The sequence below is a fragment of the Pristis pectinata genome, chromosome 7, assembly GCF_009764475.1.
Source record: "Pristis pectinata isolate sPriPec2 chromosome 7, sPriPec2.1.pri, whole genome shotgun sequence".
NCBI lineage: Eukaryota > Metazoa > Chordata > Chondrichthyes > Rhinopristiformes > Pristidae > Pristis > Pristis pectinata.
This window is the reverse complement of record NC_067411.1, coordinates 67,692,029-67,710,266: the sequence shown is the minus strand read 5'-3', so window position 1 is coordinate 67,710,266 and position 18,238 is coordinate 67,692,029. Positions and strand designations below refer to the sequence as shown.

General features: G+C 38.2%; 1 protein-coding gene across 1 annotated transcript in view; it reads right to left on the bottom strand.

Moving 5' to 3' along the window:
• Nucleotides 1-18,238, bottom strand: part of LOC127572671 (A disintegrin and metalloproteinase with thrombospondin motifs 19-like) — a 282,491-nt gene that overhangs the window by 246,290 nt on the left and 17,963 nt on the right. The window contains exons 5-8 of the mRNA XM_052020173.1: nucleotides 13,948-14,120; nucleotides 10,796-10,879; nucleotides 6,753-6,910; nucleotides 3,069-3,112 (exon numbers count right to left, since the gene is read on the bottom strand). Coding sequence (XP_051876133.1) covers nucleotides 3,069-3,112; nucleotides 6,753-6,910; nucleotides 10,796-10,879; nucleotides 13,948-14,120 — 459 coding nt within the window. The remainder of the gene's footprint in view (nucleotides 1-3,068; nucleotides 3,113-6,752; nucleotides 6,911-10,795; nucleotides 10,880-13,947; nucleotides 14,121-18,238) is intronic.

Here is an 18,238-nt window from a genome sequence, read left to right as displayed (position 1 = left end):
TTTAATGGGTACACTCGCCACATACACTCTACCCCTCAACTGAATCTAATATAGAAGATTTTCCAAAAGGCATCATGGATATTAGCTGTGTAATTCCCCATTCAATGATAGGTTTATACACATCTCAGCATTCATTTCCATTTGATAATGGGAAATTTAGTTTGACCAGGAAAATATCTGTACCCTCACTCATGGGATTAAACAAGGCCGACAAAAACTTTACAAACTTTTTTTTAATGATCCATATTATTGCCACCTCTTTGTAGAGACCAAATGGGCCACAAGTTTCACTGCCTGTTAATGCCTTCTAAATATCGTAGCTCTGCTTAAAAAGCTCAGTTTCACAACTAATGTTGAAAGGAACCGATAAATCCAAGATAGTAATTTAACTACTTCTGGGATAATAGCAAAAGAATTGTTGTAATGGAAGCATCATGGGCTGGAATTTGATAACACTGCAAAAAGTATACCTAAATATCAAAATACACTTTCATTATGTGCCAAAATTATTAGCAAAGATAAAACAAGGGGCATACAAGCCCAATACCTGAAGCAGGTGTTGGATCATCAATGGCTTATTGTCTATTTGAAGCACTCTTCCTAAACCTGGCTTGCTCTGAGCATAGCAGGAACACATGGTCAAAATCCAACCGAATCAGCCTTCCTTAAAGGAACCTTGCAAACCTACCTTTGAATATGAAGCTGGGAAGTGGTGTCATGTAACAATCTGCCTCATGCAGTGTCAAAAAAAGTTTATAGGATATCGCTCAGCTTTTTCCCAAACATTTTACTTTCTCTTCCAATCACCTCATTCCTTCCTGATCATTTTTCCCAATTACCTGATCTACTTTTCCCAGGACCTATCTTCATCACACAAATAGAAAAGTAACATAATTTTTTTGCTCTGGGAACATGAATAGATTGATAGATTTTTTTAATATTAATGAATTCAAGGGATGTGGTGTTAGGGCAGCAAAGTGGCACTGAGGTAAAAGGTCAGGTACTGGCACAGGTCGGGCACTGCTTCTATTTCTTATGTGCTTATGTTGACCCAGCCATTGTTCACAGCTTGCTCCTGTCACTTAAATAAGGTCCAAGGCCCAATATTAGGTGGACCTTGGGTCTATTCCACTGGTGCAGCAATTGTTCACTGTGACTAATCTGCACCAGTAGCACACATGGGCCCTTTTCTGAACTGAGATGTTTGCATATCACTCATTAATTTACTGTTAATCCTGTGTAACAGCAGCAAAACATCTTGCTCATTTGGCATCAACTGAACAGTGTTTGTTGACAACATTGTCAACCAATGATTTGGAGGAGGGTGGGATATGTGGCAGGGCTCACATTAGTCTATGGTATAGCAAACAAAGTCAATTTCTTCAGAAGACTGTCAAGTTAAAGAGTGGCAGAACCTGGCGTGACAGAATCTACAGCAACTGCTAATGAAAGCAAGGCAATTTCTCCAGAAAATGTGGTTACATGCATAAGTCTAAGTAACTAAAAGCAATGCAGTGATCTAAAAGCAAAACTGCAGTGGCTGGAAATTGGAAATAAAAACAGAAAATCTTTTGGAAATATGACTTTGACTTGACTTGCTAATTCCATTTACAGCCCTTCTATCACAAACTTTTGTATCTTTACTTGGATAACTAGCAGCTCTTTTGGCATGACACCATCATCTCTTTTATCATATAACAGCTAGAGCCTTCCACCCTGCTACAGACCTTCATTTTTGTTCTCTCCTCCCTGCCTTCCTCCTCTGCACCTGAAACTTTACTCATCTCTAACATTTCCCACTTCTGATGAAAAATCAGTGACCTGAAACATTAACTCCATTTCTCTCCCCACAGATGCTTTTCTAACCTGTTGAAGATTTACAGTATTTTCTGTTCATATTTATCGGGCAGTTTTGGTACTGACTATTAGAGATTGTAGTCACATTTAACGTCAAGTGAATAGAACTGATTGTTGGCTGCAAACAGATGCATGATATTAACTGTCTTGAATGCTGGAGAGTGATAATCTTAACATTGCACTAATTTGAATTAATTAGCATGGAGATTTCATTATAGTCAATGCTTCGCAGTCATAGTGAACCACATGAAAACTTTGAACTCCAGCACATTTGACTGTAAGTTTTACTGTTATATTCCTTTTGTGATATATTGCATGATTATTTGGGTTCATTTTAATTTTAATACTGTCAGCAGGCTCCTGTTTTGCATTGCAATAACTCCTCTTTCTACCCAAGTTGTACTTATACAACTCTGCAAAAAATACTCAAACTACTGATCTACAGTCAGTTTCTAACAGCAATCAAATTAATCCCAATAAGGATATGTTACAAATGTAAATCAGTCTTCTGAAATTAAGAGTACTTATTACATTTTCGTGTTTTCCAAATTCAAACATCAAATAGCATTACTTATCAAGGAGACCTCAGGACGTACACATATAATTAACATAGGTCATATGTAAAGGTCGCTATTGACTCACTTAAGATGACACTTCCAGTTAAATCACCCATCCCTTATAGATTATATCTGTCCAGGTAGATTTTATTTGTGCAAGGGCATAATAAATGTCCTTCTCCCAATCAAATGCTTGCATGTAAGTTTAGAATGTGTGCATTTCACCAACAAAAATTTTAAATTTGAGTAAAGCTACCTATGGAAAAAAACCAAGCAATAATAGGCAAATATTTCCTCAGTGCAACAGATGTGGCTAACTTGTGTTTTAAAATATAGCTACAATTTGGCTATACCTCACATAGATCAGAAATTATCTTCCTGTGTATCAAATGTTTTGTAATATTAGCAACAAGAATTTTACAAACACAAAGTTCAAAGCTGAAATTGGACACAGAAATTTGTCTTGATCCGCAAGCAGTAAACACATGACATAACAGTGTTTGTGCATTAAACTTCACTCCAAAATTCAGTTCCATTTAAGACAATGGAGTCCATTTTCTTCAGTGGGATACAATGAACATAGGCATTCACCACTTGTAACAAAATTTTGAAATGTCTTTTAAACTTTCATGGTGTTGACATATTTACACTTACCAACAGTGTCACAAGGCTCATCCTTCTGTACACAGAAATCCTTTCTGAAAGAAAATGAAAATAAAGAAGTAATAATGTACATATAATCTAGAATTCCTGTTGATTGCATTCCCTAACTATTGATCCCAGCCCACAGCCTCCTGATTGCACCATTCAACTACGAAAAGTCTCCTGATTATTACCTCATCTCCAACCCAGCCCAATTACTATAAACCACCCTTTAATCCTTTCTGCTTATTAATTGATGTGGACCTGCTCCCTTCCAATTTTCACCCTCAGGCCAATCTCTCTTGTGACCTCACCTGGATACAATGCTAACTCAGATCTATCTGATTCGCTATCCTAGTTCAAGTCTGATTCAGTAGCGCTAATGAATTTCCTTATAGTGACCACAAACTAAACACTTGTTTACCAACTACATGGCAAATGTTTAATGCAAATTTGTAGGTCCAGGGCAGTTTCTAGGCATCCACGCTGTTAAAACATCCCAAGATTTTGATTTTAATTTCTCTAGTTCTCTCTATTCACCCCTTAATGTAACTGGAGCACAAACAAGAAAAAAAATCTTTCCTTATTCACTCTAGTAAAAAACTGCATGATTCTAATACTCTTTATTTAATCTTGTCTTGTCATCCTCAGCTCCATGAAAACTGGCTCATTTTTTATGTCTCTTTTCAAAGCAATTTCTTCCATTCTTGATATCATATTGTAAACCAACACTGCATATATTTTATAGTTTTAATGTCCTCCCTGTAACTGGCCAGTCAGAAATAAACACCATAATTGTTGTGTAACACTACATTCTTGAAACTTATACTTATCCCTTTACTTTTTGCCACCTTTCATTGTTCAATGGGGCAAAATTTAGTCTGGGTCTGAGTTTTCAAGCTCAGACTCTATCCTGTACAAACAGCACAAGCACAAACAGAGAGACCTGAAGTCAACCCAAAAATGGATCCTAGGATTTATCTACATACTTAGAGCAAACCATCACTGCTTACTGCAAACCCTAAAAGAAATGAAAGCCTTGGGCATCTAAACTATGAAATGTTACACCTATCTTAAGACCATAAATTTCAACTTCTATCTGTACTTATACTTCCAAGATGCTATCAGAAAGTATTCATTCAATCTCTTTTCATCCACAGCCTCAGTCCCTTACCATTGGATGCATATTCTCACCGCTCTTTTTCCTCCAAAATGCAAAGCAACTACTTCTACACATAAATTGTATCTTTCACCTGACCAACCCATTTTGTTTATCCATTCATATCCTCCCAATTCCTTATAGTCATCCCAGTAGTTCACCATATCATTTACTGTGCATCATTTTCAAAGTTAAGTTTCAAACCTAGATCCTCAAATCATCACTCTGTACCACTAACAAAAAGTGTATCTAGCAGTGACACCTGTATGAATTTGATTATTTTGACATGAATTAATTTAGGTCAGAAAAAGTTTCCCCAATCTTCTTATCCTCTTAGCAGTTAACAAAATCCACCTCTGATTACTTCTTTTAATTAATTGGATAAATTCTTATAATCCATAATGTGAGATTGTTGGAGAGCACTTTACAATGCATGGTTAAAGATATTTTAAGAATTCATATCCAACAAATAAATGCAACACATTACAAAGTTTCCAAAAAAATTTCATGTAGTTTTATTTATTATTTAAAGTAAATAACTTAAGGGTACAAATCCTTCCATTCACAGGAAAACATTCTGGGACACTGCAAAAGTCATCTAAAATTAACAATGAATCATCTCTGAAGAGAATACGCACATGAGATGTAGAAGGCAGACAGCGCTTATCAATACACAATGGCTGCACCTAGCACCAAGAGAGCACCATGACTGTGATGGAGTCCCACAACATCTAAGAAACCCTTGTTCTAAACCTACTCTCTAAGATGGGAATGTGCAAAGCCATCAGCAAATGACCAGTTGGTTTGAAATGACGCAATTATCATGTGCACCTTGCACATCTCTACACAACAATTCCTAGACATTGCAGGTCATTTCAACCATTATCAAAAGAGGAATGTCAAGTTACCTCTGAGTATGTTAATATTCTCTCATGAAATGCTAGGGATTGACTCACCAACTTCAAATAAACAATAACCTGTCTGTCAAATATGCTACAAATATGAGTTTCAAACTCTCTGAAGGTGCTCCCTGAAGTGGTTATCAATTCAACAACTGTAAAGAATCAAAAAGGTTACAGGACAGAAGTAGGCCATTTGACCCACCAATTCTGTGCCAGTTCAAAATAGGAGCTAATCCCAACAAAACTCACCCCTCTCTCCCCAGCATGCCATTGCTCTGCAAACGTTTTCCTTTCAAGTATCTTTCTAGTTCCCTTTTAGTTGACATGATTCTGCTTCACTATCTCTTGTGGCAGTGCATTATAGATGCTAAATGCACACTGCAGATTCTAATCACACATTACAGATTCTAACCGCACCCTGCAGATTCTAACCACACCCTGCAGATCCTAACCGTACACTGCAGATCCTAACTGTACACTGCAGATTCTAACCGCACACTGCAGATTCTAAACGTATATTGCAGAATCAAACCACACATTACATATCCTAACCGTACACTGCAGATTCTAACCGCACCCTGCAGATTCTAACCGCACCCTGCAGATTCTAAACGTATATTGCAGATTCAAACCACACATTACATATCCTAACCGTACACTGCAGATTCTAACCGCACCCTGCAGGTTCTAACCGCACCCTGCAGATTCTAAACGTATATTGCAGATTCAAACCACACATTACATACTCTAACCGTACACTGCAGATTCTAACCACACGCGGTAGATTCTAACCATATACTGAAGATTCAAACCACACACTGCAGGATCTCCATTGGATCATCTTTCAAATTCCCCTATTTCAATAAGGAATTCAAGCTTCTTCAGTCTATCAACATCAACTAAAGTCTTTCAAACATGGAATCATTCACATAAATCTCTTCTTTACTCCCTCTAAAGCTTCACATTTTCCAAATCTACCCTGCCACTTTCAACACTTTTTGAATATTTATATTCCCAGGTCTCTCAGTTTGTATAGATTTTTTACAATTGTGCCCTTTAGTTCACATTGCTTCCACTTTGTCTTCCTAGTTAAATGTAACACTTGACAAGTTTCTGCATTAAACTTAATATGCCATGTGAATGCCCATTACATCAAACTCTCTACATCCTCTTGGTTTATTACCATCTCTTCACAGTTAAATGCGTGCCAAGTTTTGTGTTGTATACAAATTTGGAAAACACGTTTCGTATGCCCATGTCCAAGTTATTAATTTATATTAAGAAGTGTCAGAATGGACTCTGGGGAAACGTTGTCCTGTCTGAAGAACAACTAACTACTACTCTTCTCTTTTTCCTTTATATGCTGCTACTGCTCTTTTATTCAGTTTTGGTCTTCAGACTTGATGATAAGCCTATCACCCAGCATTTTATGAAATATCTTTTGAAAGTACCACATCAACATTATTTTCTTCTTCGACCCTTTCTGTTAAATTTAAAAAAACTCAAAAAAGGTTAAACATAACTTGTTATTAACTGATCCATGCTGGCTTTCTTTAATTAATCTTCACTAGTCCAAATGACTATTAATGTAGTACAGCAAATGTAATCAAAGTAACTGTTGTATGCTATTTTTACCTTGTTATCAGGATGGCTGAATCAATGGCAGGTAAATCTTCTCTCCAACTACTGGAAATATCACTATTGAAATAATTTTTCTTTCCAAATTCTTCATGCTGCCATTTGCAGAAACTTTCTAACATCTTCTCCCCATGGTGGCCTATATAAAGGTCTTCCTGCAAAGAAAGAACAGTTGTCCATTTTACTTACAGATATTTTTCTCCAGAAAATGTTGATAAGTAAGATCATGCCGTAGAGAATCGAAATGTGCAGATGGTGACATATTAAATCTTAGAACAAGCAACATTCGGGTATTCCTTCGGTGGTACAAAATGTACACCTCCATTTCAACCTTAAAAGCATATTCCACTATTGTTCCTGAAAGGATAATTAAGGTCCTTGAAAATTAATGTGGATTAACATTAAATTTAGCTGTTTTATCTTTAGTAGATTGAACAGCAGAAAAAAAAGATTTCAACAGTTTTGCTGTAATATTTCTGAGTTAACATTTCTGAAATTATATTTCAGCCCACATTAAAAGTGCCAGGATCTTTTGGTATGTTTTAATAAAGCCTAAATTTGTAACATATTAGGATTGGTTTTGCTGCTGCAATCAGGTAACTGCACATTGATACCTATAGATTCAGATGGAAAATATTATTTGTACCTCCAGGCTTTTAAAATTACTTGTTGCTGCTGAGGAGAATTTCTAAAAATTTATTGCAAGACAAAGAAGAGATTGCAGCATTATCAGATTAAAATGTTTAAATATATATTTCTGGTGTGCTTGGGCTCTCCTGATGCTGTTTAGTTTTGTAGGAGTGATGAGCATGAACGACCATTGCTTGGTGACCATTGCACTGAACATGAATGATAGAAAAATGGAGGGCTATGTGGGAGCGAAGGGTGAGATTGACCTTAGAGCAGGATAAAATGTCGGCACAAGGTCCTGTACTGTGCTGTAATGTTCTATGTTCTAAACCTTTCACGCAGCTTTTTAGCTGCCATTCTGTGGTTGATGTTGGAGGAGAGATCTGGGGTGAAGGAGCAGACGGTTTAACTGATTCTTTACAGAAAAATACTACTCTGAGGTCAGTGGAAAACCTCTTGGGACATGCAGTCCGGGGAGGTGGGTGTTAAAAAATCATCACATGGGTATGAGTGAGATGTCAGGTTCAGTGGACTGTTATAACTCACAGCGTGTATAAAACACAGAGGATACTTAGGGTGGTAGAAACCTGAGGTGAAGTGCAGAGGGGGTTATTGATGTACGATGGGTTGCAAATGGAGGTGTGGAAAAGGAGAGGATAACACCAGAGAGAAAATATCTGATATGGAGAAAAGGGTATGAACCTACAGAGAGGTATAGTTGTAAGCATAAGTTACTGAATGTAAAATCCCACCACGGGGGCTTGGAATGGCATTAACACACCATGGAGCATGAGGGTGAGCATGAAGACAGTGTGGTATAGGGGTGTAAATACACAATGGGATACGGGTGAGTATAAATGTAAGATGGTATATGGGGAGAGGGAAAAACATAGGAAGATGCAGGTAAGCAGATATAATCACATTGGGATTTGGAGAGGTATGAAGACATCATTGGGTATGGTGGGTTGAGTATAAACAGACCTTAAAGTTTGAGGTGGAATATCTGCATAGACATTGGGTAACTGGGGTTGGGGGTGAACATACCATGGCTGACAGGAACGCAAAAAGATACATTTAAGGCAAAAAGATGTATTTCACTGTGTTTTGATGTACATGTGACTAATAAATAATCTTAATCTTAAAAATAATCTTATAAACTCAGGGTATGAGGAAGTTTAGGCACACAGTATGGTATGGGATCCTGGGAGTTGGTGCTGTATAAATATACAATATCAAAGGTGATAAACAAAGTTTCAAATACCCTGTGTAAATCTGAAGGGAACGAGGTACAACAGGTTGGATTTTGTGAGAAAATGCCAGCTTGTTCAGGATTCCCACAAAAGCGTGCATGGAATCAGAAGTTGCAAATGTCCTAGCAGCTGTTCATTGGCATTTTCATGACCACACTCTATACCTTATAGTGAAAGGAGAGGTTGTGACAATTCTCCACCACTTACAGTGGTGAATCTACTCAAATAACCTGCATCAGGTTAAATTCCATGCAGGGAATTCTTCACCATTTCATTCATGAGGAATGGCTTTTTCTTAATTGTTTGAGTTGATTTAAATCACGTTATATGTTTTAACTATATCCAGATGCCTTAGATTTTCTATTACTTAAATTTTCTCCTAGGTTATTTTAATATTATGATTAATTTTTAATAGGCTTGGAATATCAGAAACAGTTACCATTTTATGAGGAGCTTACCTGCCTGTTAATGTCTCTTGGCAGTTTGTGGGCAGGGTTCCCTCTATCCCACTATCTCCTCCCATTAGTATGGGACCCTGCTGAGGGTCAGGGCATCACCTCCAAGATTGGATTTAGCTTCATCCAGGAACTTCTCAGTGGAGGATGGGGTGGGGTCAACTGGAAACTTAGTCCAGTGACTAAAATCCAGGCCATAGCTACAATGTCACAGTGTACTGCTGTGTCGGTGAGGGCAGGACCTAGCTTCTTTTGCCTTTTCTCAGTTAATGCACAATTAACACCTATAATCCCAAAATTTCCACAAAAATCTGACAGTTCCACTTGGGACCATCAGCATTTTGCCTCCAAAACAATATGAAATTTCAGGTCTTGTGCACAAACACATAACTGATCTACACTAGTAAGTCCGCTCACTCCAATATTGGATGTCCATGGTGGAGAACAAGCATCCTATGGATTCCTATCACTTATGCTGGGAGATCAACCCATTGAACCTGCAACAGGTCTGACCTGAAGCACATTAGGGAACAAAATTCCTTTCAATGAAAGGCAATGGATATAAGGCAGAGGTGCAAGTTTCAGATACTTCAATTTTGAATTGATTAAGTAATGTAACAAATAGTCTTCTTAAATGTTTTAACATATATTTTTTTAAAGTTTTAATTAAAAAAATAATAGTATATTTAATTTTCTATAGATTTTGAATGTTTGTGAAGGCTATATTCAAGGCATCTGATAGATTCAACAGGCAGTTGAGCCTGGGTGAGCAGTGATTTCCCTGGTTGTCAAATGTCGGCACAACATTGTGGGCTGAAGGGCCTGTACTGTGCTGTAATGTTCTATGTTCTAAACCAGTTCAGTGACATTTATGGTCAGGTGGCTCCATGCTGAGGAAGGCTGCCTCACCAGTCAGAGTCAGTTTCATGTACAAAGTTCTCACTGGGGATCCAGCAAAATTCCATGCCAAAAACTCAGTTAAAGGAAAATATTTGTTGAACGAAATTGCAGAGAAGTTGAAGATCAAAATGAGGACAACGAATTGACAATTGCTTTTTAACTTTTGAACAGAAATTAACTCAGGGGCAGCAGAATGATTTTTTTGCCAGCTTCACACATGCACATGGTATTGGTGGAACATGAAAAATGGGCCTTCTATGCAGCAGTATCAGGCTATTATGTCAGCGGCAGGAGACAAACAGCTGGACAAGAATCATAGCCAATAAAGGCACAATACTAATTTATTCTACTATTCTTGCCCCAACCAGCTGAGAACTTAAGCTAAGTAAAAGCATAAAATAAAACAAGGCAACTCATTCCAGATTATTAATTAGTTTCTCCACCATGTAAATTAAAGGTAATGTTAGCACAGATCAGGAGTAAAATCAAACTTTGTGAGATAATTAGAAGAAAATGTGTGCAAGAATGCATCTTACAATCCTGAACAGCAGTAATCAGTCAAGACTTTCTTACATCTTCACTGACTAATGGACAGGTCCACATATTGGACCTGTTCTGAGATATATAATGTACAAGCAGACATGCATGGACAAGCAGTTCAAGAGACACACAAAGATATCAGCAGGTTTAAATTATAGGACAGCTGCATTGCACTCACGCACATTTCAAGGCACTATAAAATATGACCTTACACAAACTGACACTTTGTTTCTTTAACTCCTGAATTAATCAGTAGTTTTCTTACCGGACTCTCATGAAGCAGAACAAGTTTTGTCACTCGAAGATTCATTTGTATGCCAAGACTTTTATGCTGGAATAGATTGAAAACCTAGAAAAAAAACAGTTTGCACTTAAAGCAGATGTACAGATATTTAGAAACATTAATCACCATAACAAGTGAAATGAACATTACAACTGGAATTTAACAAATATTGTGCTAATGAAAATGTCCTGTTAACAATAAGGGACTAAGGACTAGGGTAACTTAAGGGACTAGAGATTTCAATATTTCAAATTTACTTTGGCATATTACCTCTCATACATTTACATTTATCCAGGGGAGTTTCTGGTCTATATCCATCCTTACGATTGTGATCAATTCCTTCAAAAGTCCAAATTCTTTCTTAATGAAAGTTCACAATCAACATGATAACCCTTTTTTTCCATCAGGAAGGAATGGTATGCTGGACATTTTCTTTCTTTGCAATTAAAATGAAATGTAGGCTGAGGAATAATGAGTTTAAGTTTATTAAAAAAAATACTCACAGACACAAAAATGCAATGACATGGCAGGTGGAGGATGGCATTGAAAGTCATCAAACTCCAGCCAATTATGGGCAATGGTGCACTGAGTCTTTTGGACAAATGGACTGTAAATGGTTTGGATTTCAAGAAGAGTGAACAGATTTGGGTGTAATTAAAGTCCTGATTCTGAACAGAATTATGACAAGCATTCTGGACATAATCACTTGTGCATGTAAAGGTACTTATTTGTACTTATTTTTATTCTTTTGTGGGACTTGGGCATTATTGAACAGAACAGCATTTATTACCCTCAAAAAACTTCAATTACTATTTATTTTCCTATCAAGGTGCTCTGAAACTTGGAAGAAGGACATAGGAATGTAGGCCTTATTCTTCCCAATACTACAAGTTACATTTTGGGAGGTATGAACAAACAAGCTTTGGCAAGTTGCTGCTATTTGTCTTGTAAATGGTACACACAATGAGTGGAAGGAGGGAATGTTTAAGATGACTTACAGGGTAGACCACTTTATCCTGGATGATGTTATTAGAGTTGCACTCTTCCAAGCAAATGGAAAATATTCCAACATGACAGTCAAATGGTTTTAGGAACTCAGAAGTTGAGTCACTCACTACATAATATACAGCTTCTGACTTGCTCTCATAGCAACAACACTGTATGGCTGATCCATTAAATTTTCCATAGATCCTTCATTAAAGAAGTGTTATTTAAGGCCAAGAAGGCATAATTAGATTCTCACTTGTTGGAGATGGTCAGGGTTGTGTGGGACAAATATTACTTGCCATTTATTCACTTCATCCTCAATGTTATCCAGGATTTCTGCATGTGTGTGTGGATTGCTTCATTTTCTGAGTAACAACAAATAGAATGGAATAAGGCGTAATCATCAATAAATGTTATGATGGATGGAAGAGCAGAGGAGGAATTTCTTTAGCCAGAGGGTGGTGAATCTGTGGAATTCATTGCCATAGACGGCTGTGGAGGCCAAGTGTTTGGGTGTATTTAAAGTGGAGGTTGATAGGTTCTTGATTAGTAAGGGGGTCAAAGGTTATGGGGAGAAGGCAGGAGAATGGGGTTGAGAGGGAAAAATAAATCAGCCATAATTGAATGGCAGAGCAAACTCGAAGGGCTGAATGGCCTAATTCTGCTCCTATGTCTTATGGTCTTATGGAAGATCATTAATAGGACAGTTGAAGATGGATAGACCTAGAATATTGTCCTGAGAAACTCATATAGCAAAGCCCTGGGTTTAGGACAATTGGCCTCCAACAAGTACATCTTCTTTTGCGCTTCAACTCCAGCAGTAGAGTTTCCCCTTGATTCCCATTGACTTCAGCTATCTTGCTGCCTAGGATAGACGCTCTCACCTTAAACTTCAGGATCTATCAAGCCTACAACCTGGCAGATTTAACCAAAGTGTAAGGGAGGGCAGAAATCACCTCCATCCATAAAGAGTACAGTGACCATCCTGAAGCATCGGTTCATCAGACTTACAACTGAGCACGCCTAGGCTGCAATCCCAGTGTAGATGCTGGGTTACACTTTATTATGACCTCCAGTGCACAGTCAGCAGTTTATCTGTTTAATCCATGGGATGTTTTGGAAGACCACAATATGTAGCAGGATATGCTGACCTGGTGCTGGTGCCAGATGCCACGTCCACCCCCTGCCATCTGTCCATCCACTTCTGAAATGTGTCCCATGAGCCTTCATAAGAGATCCAAAAATAACTGCAAAACATGTCAACACTGTGGGCACTATTCCAGGTGGGAGACATTAGTGGGAGATGGGCAGCTGGTGAACCTCTCACCTACTTGTGTGTCAGACCACAACTATTCCGCCTGGTGAGGGAAAAACCACTCCTCTCCTCTCCCATCAGGCAGAAAATACAGGAGCCTGAGGGCACATACCACCAGGCTCAAGGACAGCTTCTATCCCTCTGTGATAAGACTATTGAATGGTTCCCTTATACGATGAGATGAACTCTGACCTCACAATCTACCTTGTTGTGACCTTGCACCTTATTGTCTACCTGCACTGCACTTCCTCTGTAGATGTGACACCTTACTCTGTACTGTTATTGTTTTACCTGTACTACCTCAATGCACTCTGTTCTAATTCAATGTAACTGCACTGTGTAATGAATTGACCTGTACGATCGGTATGCAAGACAAGTTTTTCACTGTACCTCGGTACGTGACAATAATAAACCAATACCAATACCCTCTCCCTGACCAAAAGCACTCTGACTTGGAGCACAATATCTGAGTTGGTTGAATTTCCACTTCAAGCCAGTTGCATGAGAAATTAATGGAAAACCTTAAACCCAACTAAACGGAATCACAGAATCATAAAAGTCATAAAGTTTGTAACACAAGAGGGAACCACTTAGCCCTTGTCAGCCAAGAAGAGGTTTTCTGATAAACCCCATTTCACAGAGCTCAATCTGCAGCCATGTAGCTTCCTGCATTTCAGAGTCTCACCTAGATACCTTATTAAATGTGATGGTTTCAGCTTCTGCCACTGTTAATAAGCACTTAATCTTGCAGTATTTTTTTCATTTTTGTGGCTTTTTGTTACAATGGCATATATAGCTAAATTCTGAAGAATTAGCTATTATTTGTTCTCACCATATTCATCACAGTCAGGATAAATCTCCTGACAGCATCAGCTCCATGATAGTTGACCATTGCTGTGTCGGCAACAACGAGGGTCTCAACATTGTAGTCAGGAGATAATTTATATGTGTACCTCCGACCTCTTCCTCTGTCCAATTGCCTTTTGTTTTTGGGTTTTCTTTTATCTTAAAAAAAAGTAAAAATTTTGGTGACATATCATGGTAATAACAAAGAGAAATAACAATGACTTATCTTTTGAAATTGAGATTTCATTCTGAACCAATGTGCACAATGGTGAGCATTAGCATGACACCTTACAGCAAAAGGCTGCAGCTCGTTTGCCATCCCAGCAGGACTTCCAGTGTACTTCCAACAGTTGGCAGCTAAAATACTGCCTCCGTATGAGACCAGCTGATAACATATGGATGTTAACAGCTGCAGTGAGATAATTTGCTGCCCAGGTCATTTTGCTATCTTTCCTGAGGTTAAAAGGAAGTGATTGATCTACTCTGGAAGCTGAAAATAAAGCTGTCAGTAGAACAAATGTATCTTTGAAAAGTAGTGCTATGGCATCTCTTATGTCAACTTCAAAGAGCACAAGCATCCTCACCTCAGCTTAACACCTCACGAGAAAGACAGCAGTACTGACAAGGTAGCACTCTGTCAGCACTGCCCTGGAATGTCTGCCTAGATTTTTGTCCTTGAATCTCTCGAATGAAACATCAACCCAGAACTTTCTGACATTGGAAAAGCACAATGTGCTACAATTATTTCCACTTTTAGGACTTGAAATAGTAGTTAAAAGCAGCACTTGATGGGACAGCAGAGAGCCAGACCCATCACATCAATCAAAAATACTGAGAAATACAATTCAGTGATTGTTTTGCTTTCCCTCATCACCCTGTTACCAGTGAATCCAAAACATGCTGTTACACCAGACTGAATCAGTCTCCACCAGGAGACTTAATGTTTTGTTATGAATCTGGTGACTGACAGGGCATTCATATAACATTGAAATCTCCATCACACAGCTAATAGCTAGAAACATAACAACCAGTTTGCAAATTGCAACTCCCTATGTTTAAAGCGTACTTTCATATGTCAGTAAACAATCCTTAAATCAAACTACATCTCAAAACAAACGATAACCTAACCACCTATACAATAGAAACGCAAGCAGTTCACCTATAGAAATGCAGTAATTCTTCACGTAGATCTCTCAGGGAGAGGTTGAAGAAGTGCCATTATGGAGTATGTGAGCTACAAAGTCATCAGGTTAAAGGAGTTTTTGACACTTATTGGCTTGACTTTACCACACAATAGATAAAGTTCAGAAAAAATATCTCTGCTCACCATCACTTTCTCAAACCTAGCACCATAAGGAAAAATAGTTGGAATTCCACAGGTAAATTAGTGTTTGTGATAGCAGGGGATTTAAAAAGAGAGAAGGAAGGACACATATAATTTTCACCGATTTATTGATTTCTCTACCAGTTTTCAATTTATTTTAATGTTTATTAAAATTTATGAATCTTTTGAGGTTGAACTCATTCCTTTGGTCTTTACCAACTTCACCTCTATGATGTGTGCCAGATAGGTGGCTGGTTTGGAAAAAAATCTGATTCGAGAAACGTCTGTAGAATTTACAAAGAATTAATGTGCAGAACTGTGATGGTTTGGGTTTGCAGTAAATATTGTTTAGTCAAAAGAAGATTGCATCTTTATTTAATGGATTTCCTTTCATACAGTATAGTAATTTTTGGATGGAGGCCAGTATCTAATATAGTTTGATAACAGACATTTATAGGACAATGATCTAAAATTATGTCATCATGCACTGATAAATGTCTCTCAAGTAACCATTCAGATGTGACTTAATCTTGTGATTGGTGTGCACAACAAACGGTTCTTGATCTGATCTTCGGCCATCATTTGCTATTTCCCTAGTTGACCAGAATCAATAAGCAAACACTGTAAATAGTCACGTACAAAGATTTTTTTTAACAATTATTGCTTGCTTTGAAGATGTTAAGGCTATACAAAACTATGAAATAGCATTGAGAACAATAGTGGCAAAGCATTTCAAAGCAAGATAAAAATAATTAGATCAATGTCTATTCCAATGGCCATTTCTGCTGAAGGTGGCACATCAAAATGAGCCAATATTACAGAGCATAAACCAGTCAATAATATAACCCAGAAATAGCTATGCTTAAGCTAAAATTTCTTGTGCTGGTGAAGGGGTGTTTATTTGCAGCAATTTACACAGTAAGTAGCAGAGATATGTACTACAGATCTTCAGCACTTCCAACTTCCCACTTCATAGCTTTCAATACACTTTGATACAATGAACCCTTTGGTAATTTCAATACATTCCTTCGATGTTCTATTTACTTAAACTAACTTAACCACTAAGAAACATTAGGAACATCATTATAAAATAATTTTCTGTCTTCAGTGACCTTGGCCCATAACACTCTTCAAATTGCTTAAGACTAAAGATTACACCTTACATCCATTCCAGCTGGAACGATATACCAAGCAAAATGATTTTACTGATGGATATGATGCTCTTATAAACTCAAAAAAAATTAACTCATATACTGTACAGTCTAATCAAACATAAAAAGGAAATTGTTGTTCCTGAGGCAGCAGGAGGTGAAGAGAAATTACACAGAGCTGTGTGATACAAAATCAGCTGGATTGATTAAACTTACTCAACTTCAATCCCACATGCCATATGAAAGCATGAAGCATGAAAAAGACATCTGAGTCTTCTTCCCTTCATCTTCCTCAGATCACAATCTACATTGCCTCAGTGCAAGTAACATAAATGCAGCAGTCACAAATGTGATTGTCCAAAGCTCAGAATCTTACATTTGGCTACTTTGGGTTCTTTTAAATATCCCTTTTAAATATCTTACAGCATATAGATACTTGATCTCTCCTAAGTTTTGGGGGTAATTTTAAGCTAACTTGCTTGATAGGAAATTGGGATCAGATCCGTTACTTGTTGCACATCTGACTCAATTTTGCATTCTACTGATTTTACTAATGACTCCTTGTGTAGAATAGGCAGCCAATCTGATCCTACCAACTTCCGTCAATCAGCTAAGGTTAATTCTGCAAAATCTTCAAGGGCACAGAGTCAGCATTTTTTTTGGTGACCCTTGCAGCCCACTGCATCTCACCAAAGGATCACAGAAGCAATGCCAGCAGTGCATTGGAAGCCACACAACTGCAAAGATTTTGGTGTGGGTACAGGGTTAGCACGTTCTGAGAGCACAATCTGGTGAAGAGCAATGGACCTGTTACATTACCAGTGCTGTGCAATCTAATCTAAATTCAAATCTCACCCAGACAACTGGGGAATTTAAATTCCACTATTTAAATAAAAAAGCTAGCTGTCATTAATGTCTATTTGGGTTACTAATGCTTTTTAGGGAAGCACATTCGCCATCTTTACCTTCTGTAATGCTTCCTCACCATATATTACTAATAGTACAAAATGTACATTCATGACAGAAGCATCTTTGTGTGCCATGCAATGATAATTTATTACATACAGCATGATAAAACTATTAGCAGTGCTCACTTGCTTTAATCCTGACACCAAGCCCCATTATTATACCTGAGACACAAGAGATTCTGCAGATGCTGGAATCTGAAGCAACACAGTGCTGGAGGAACTCAGCAGGTCAGGCAGCATCTATAGTGGGAACTAAACAGTCGACGTTTCGGGTCGAGACATCTCATCAGGACTGGAAAGGAAGAGGGCAGAAGCCAGACTAAAAAGGTTGGGGGAGGAGCACAGGCTGGCAAGTGACAGGTGAGTCCAGGTGAGAAGGGGAAGGTAAGTGAGTGGGGGAGGGGGGATGAAAGGAAGTGATGTAAGAAGCTAAGAGGTGATAGGTGGAAGAGACAAAGGGCTGAAGAAGAAGGGATCCGGTAGGAAAGGACAGTAGACCATGGAATAAAGTGAAGGAGGTGGGGAATGGATGGACAGGTCATGAGGGCAGGGGAAGGGAAAGAGAAGGGGTGAGGGGGGGGCACAGAAATGAGGGAAAACAAAGGAAGGGGAAAAAAATAAGGGAGGGGGGGGGAGGTTTACTGGAAGTTAGAGAAATCAATGTCGATGCCGTCAGGTTGGAGACTCCCAAGGTGGAGTATAAGGTGGTGTTCCTCCAACCTGCGTCTGGCCTCAATATGGCAGTAGAGGAGGCCATGGATAAACATCTCACTATGGGAGTAGTGGGATGTGGAATTAAAGTGGCTGACTATGCTGCCTGGAGTTTGATCCCAA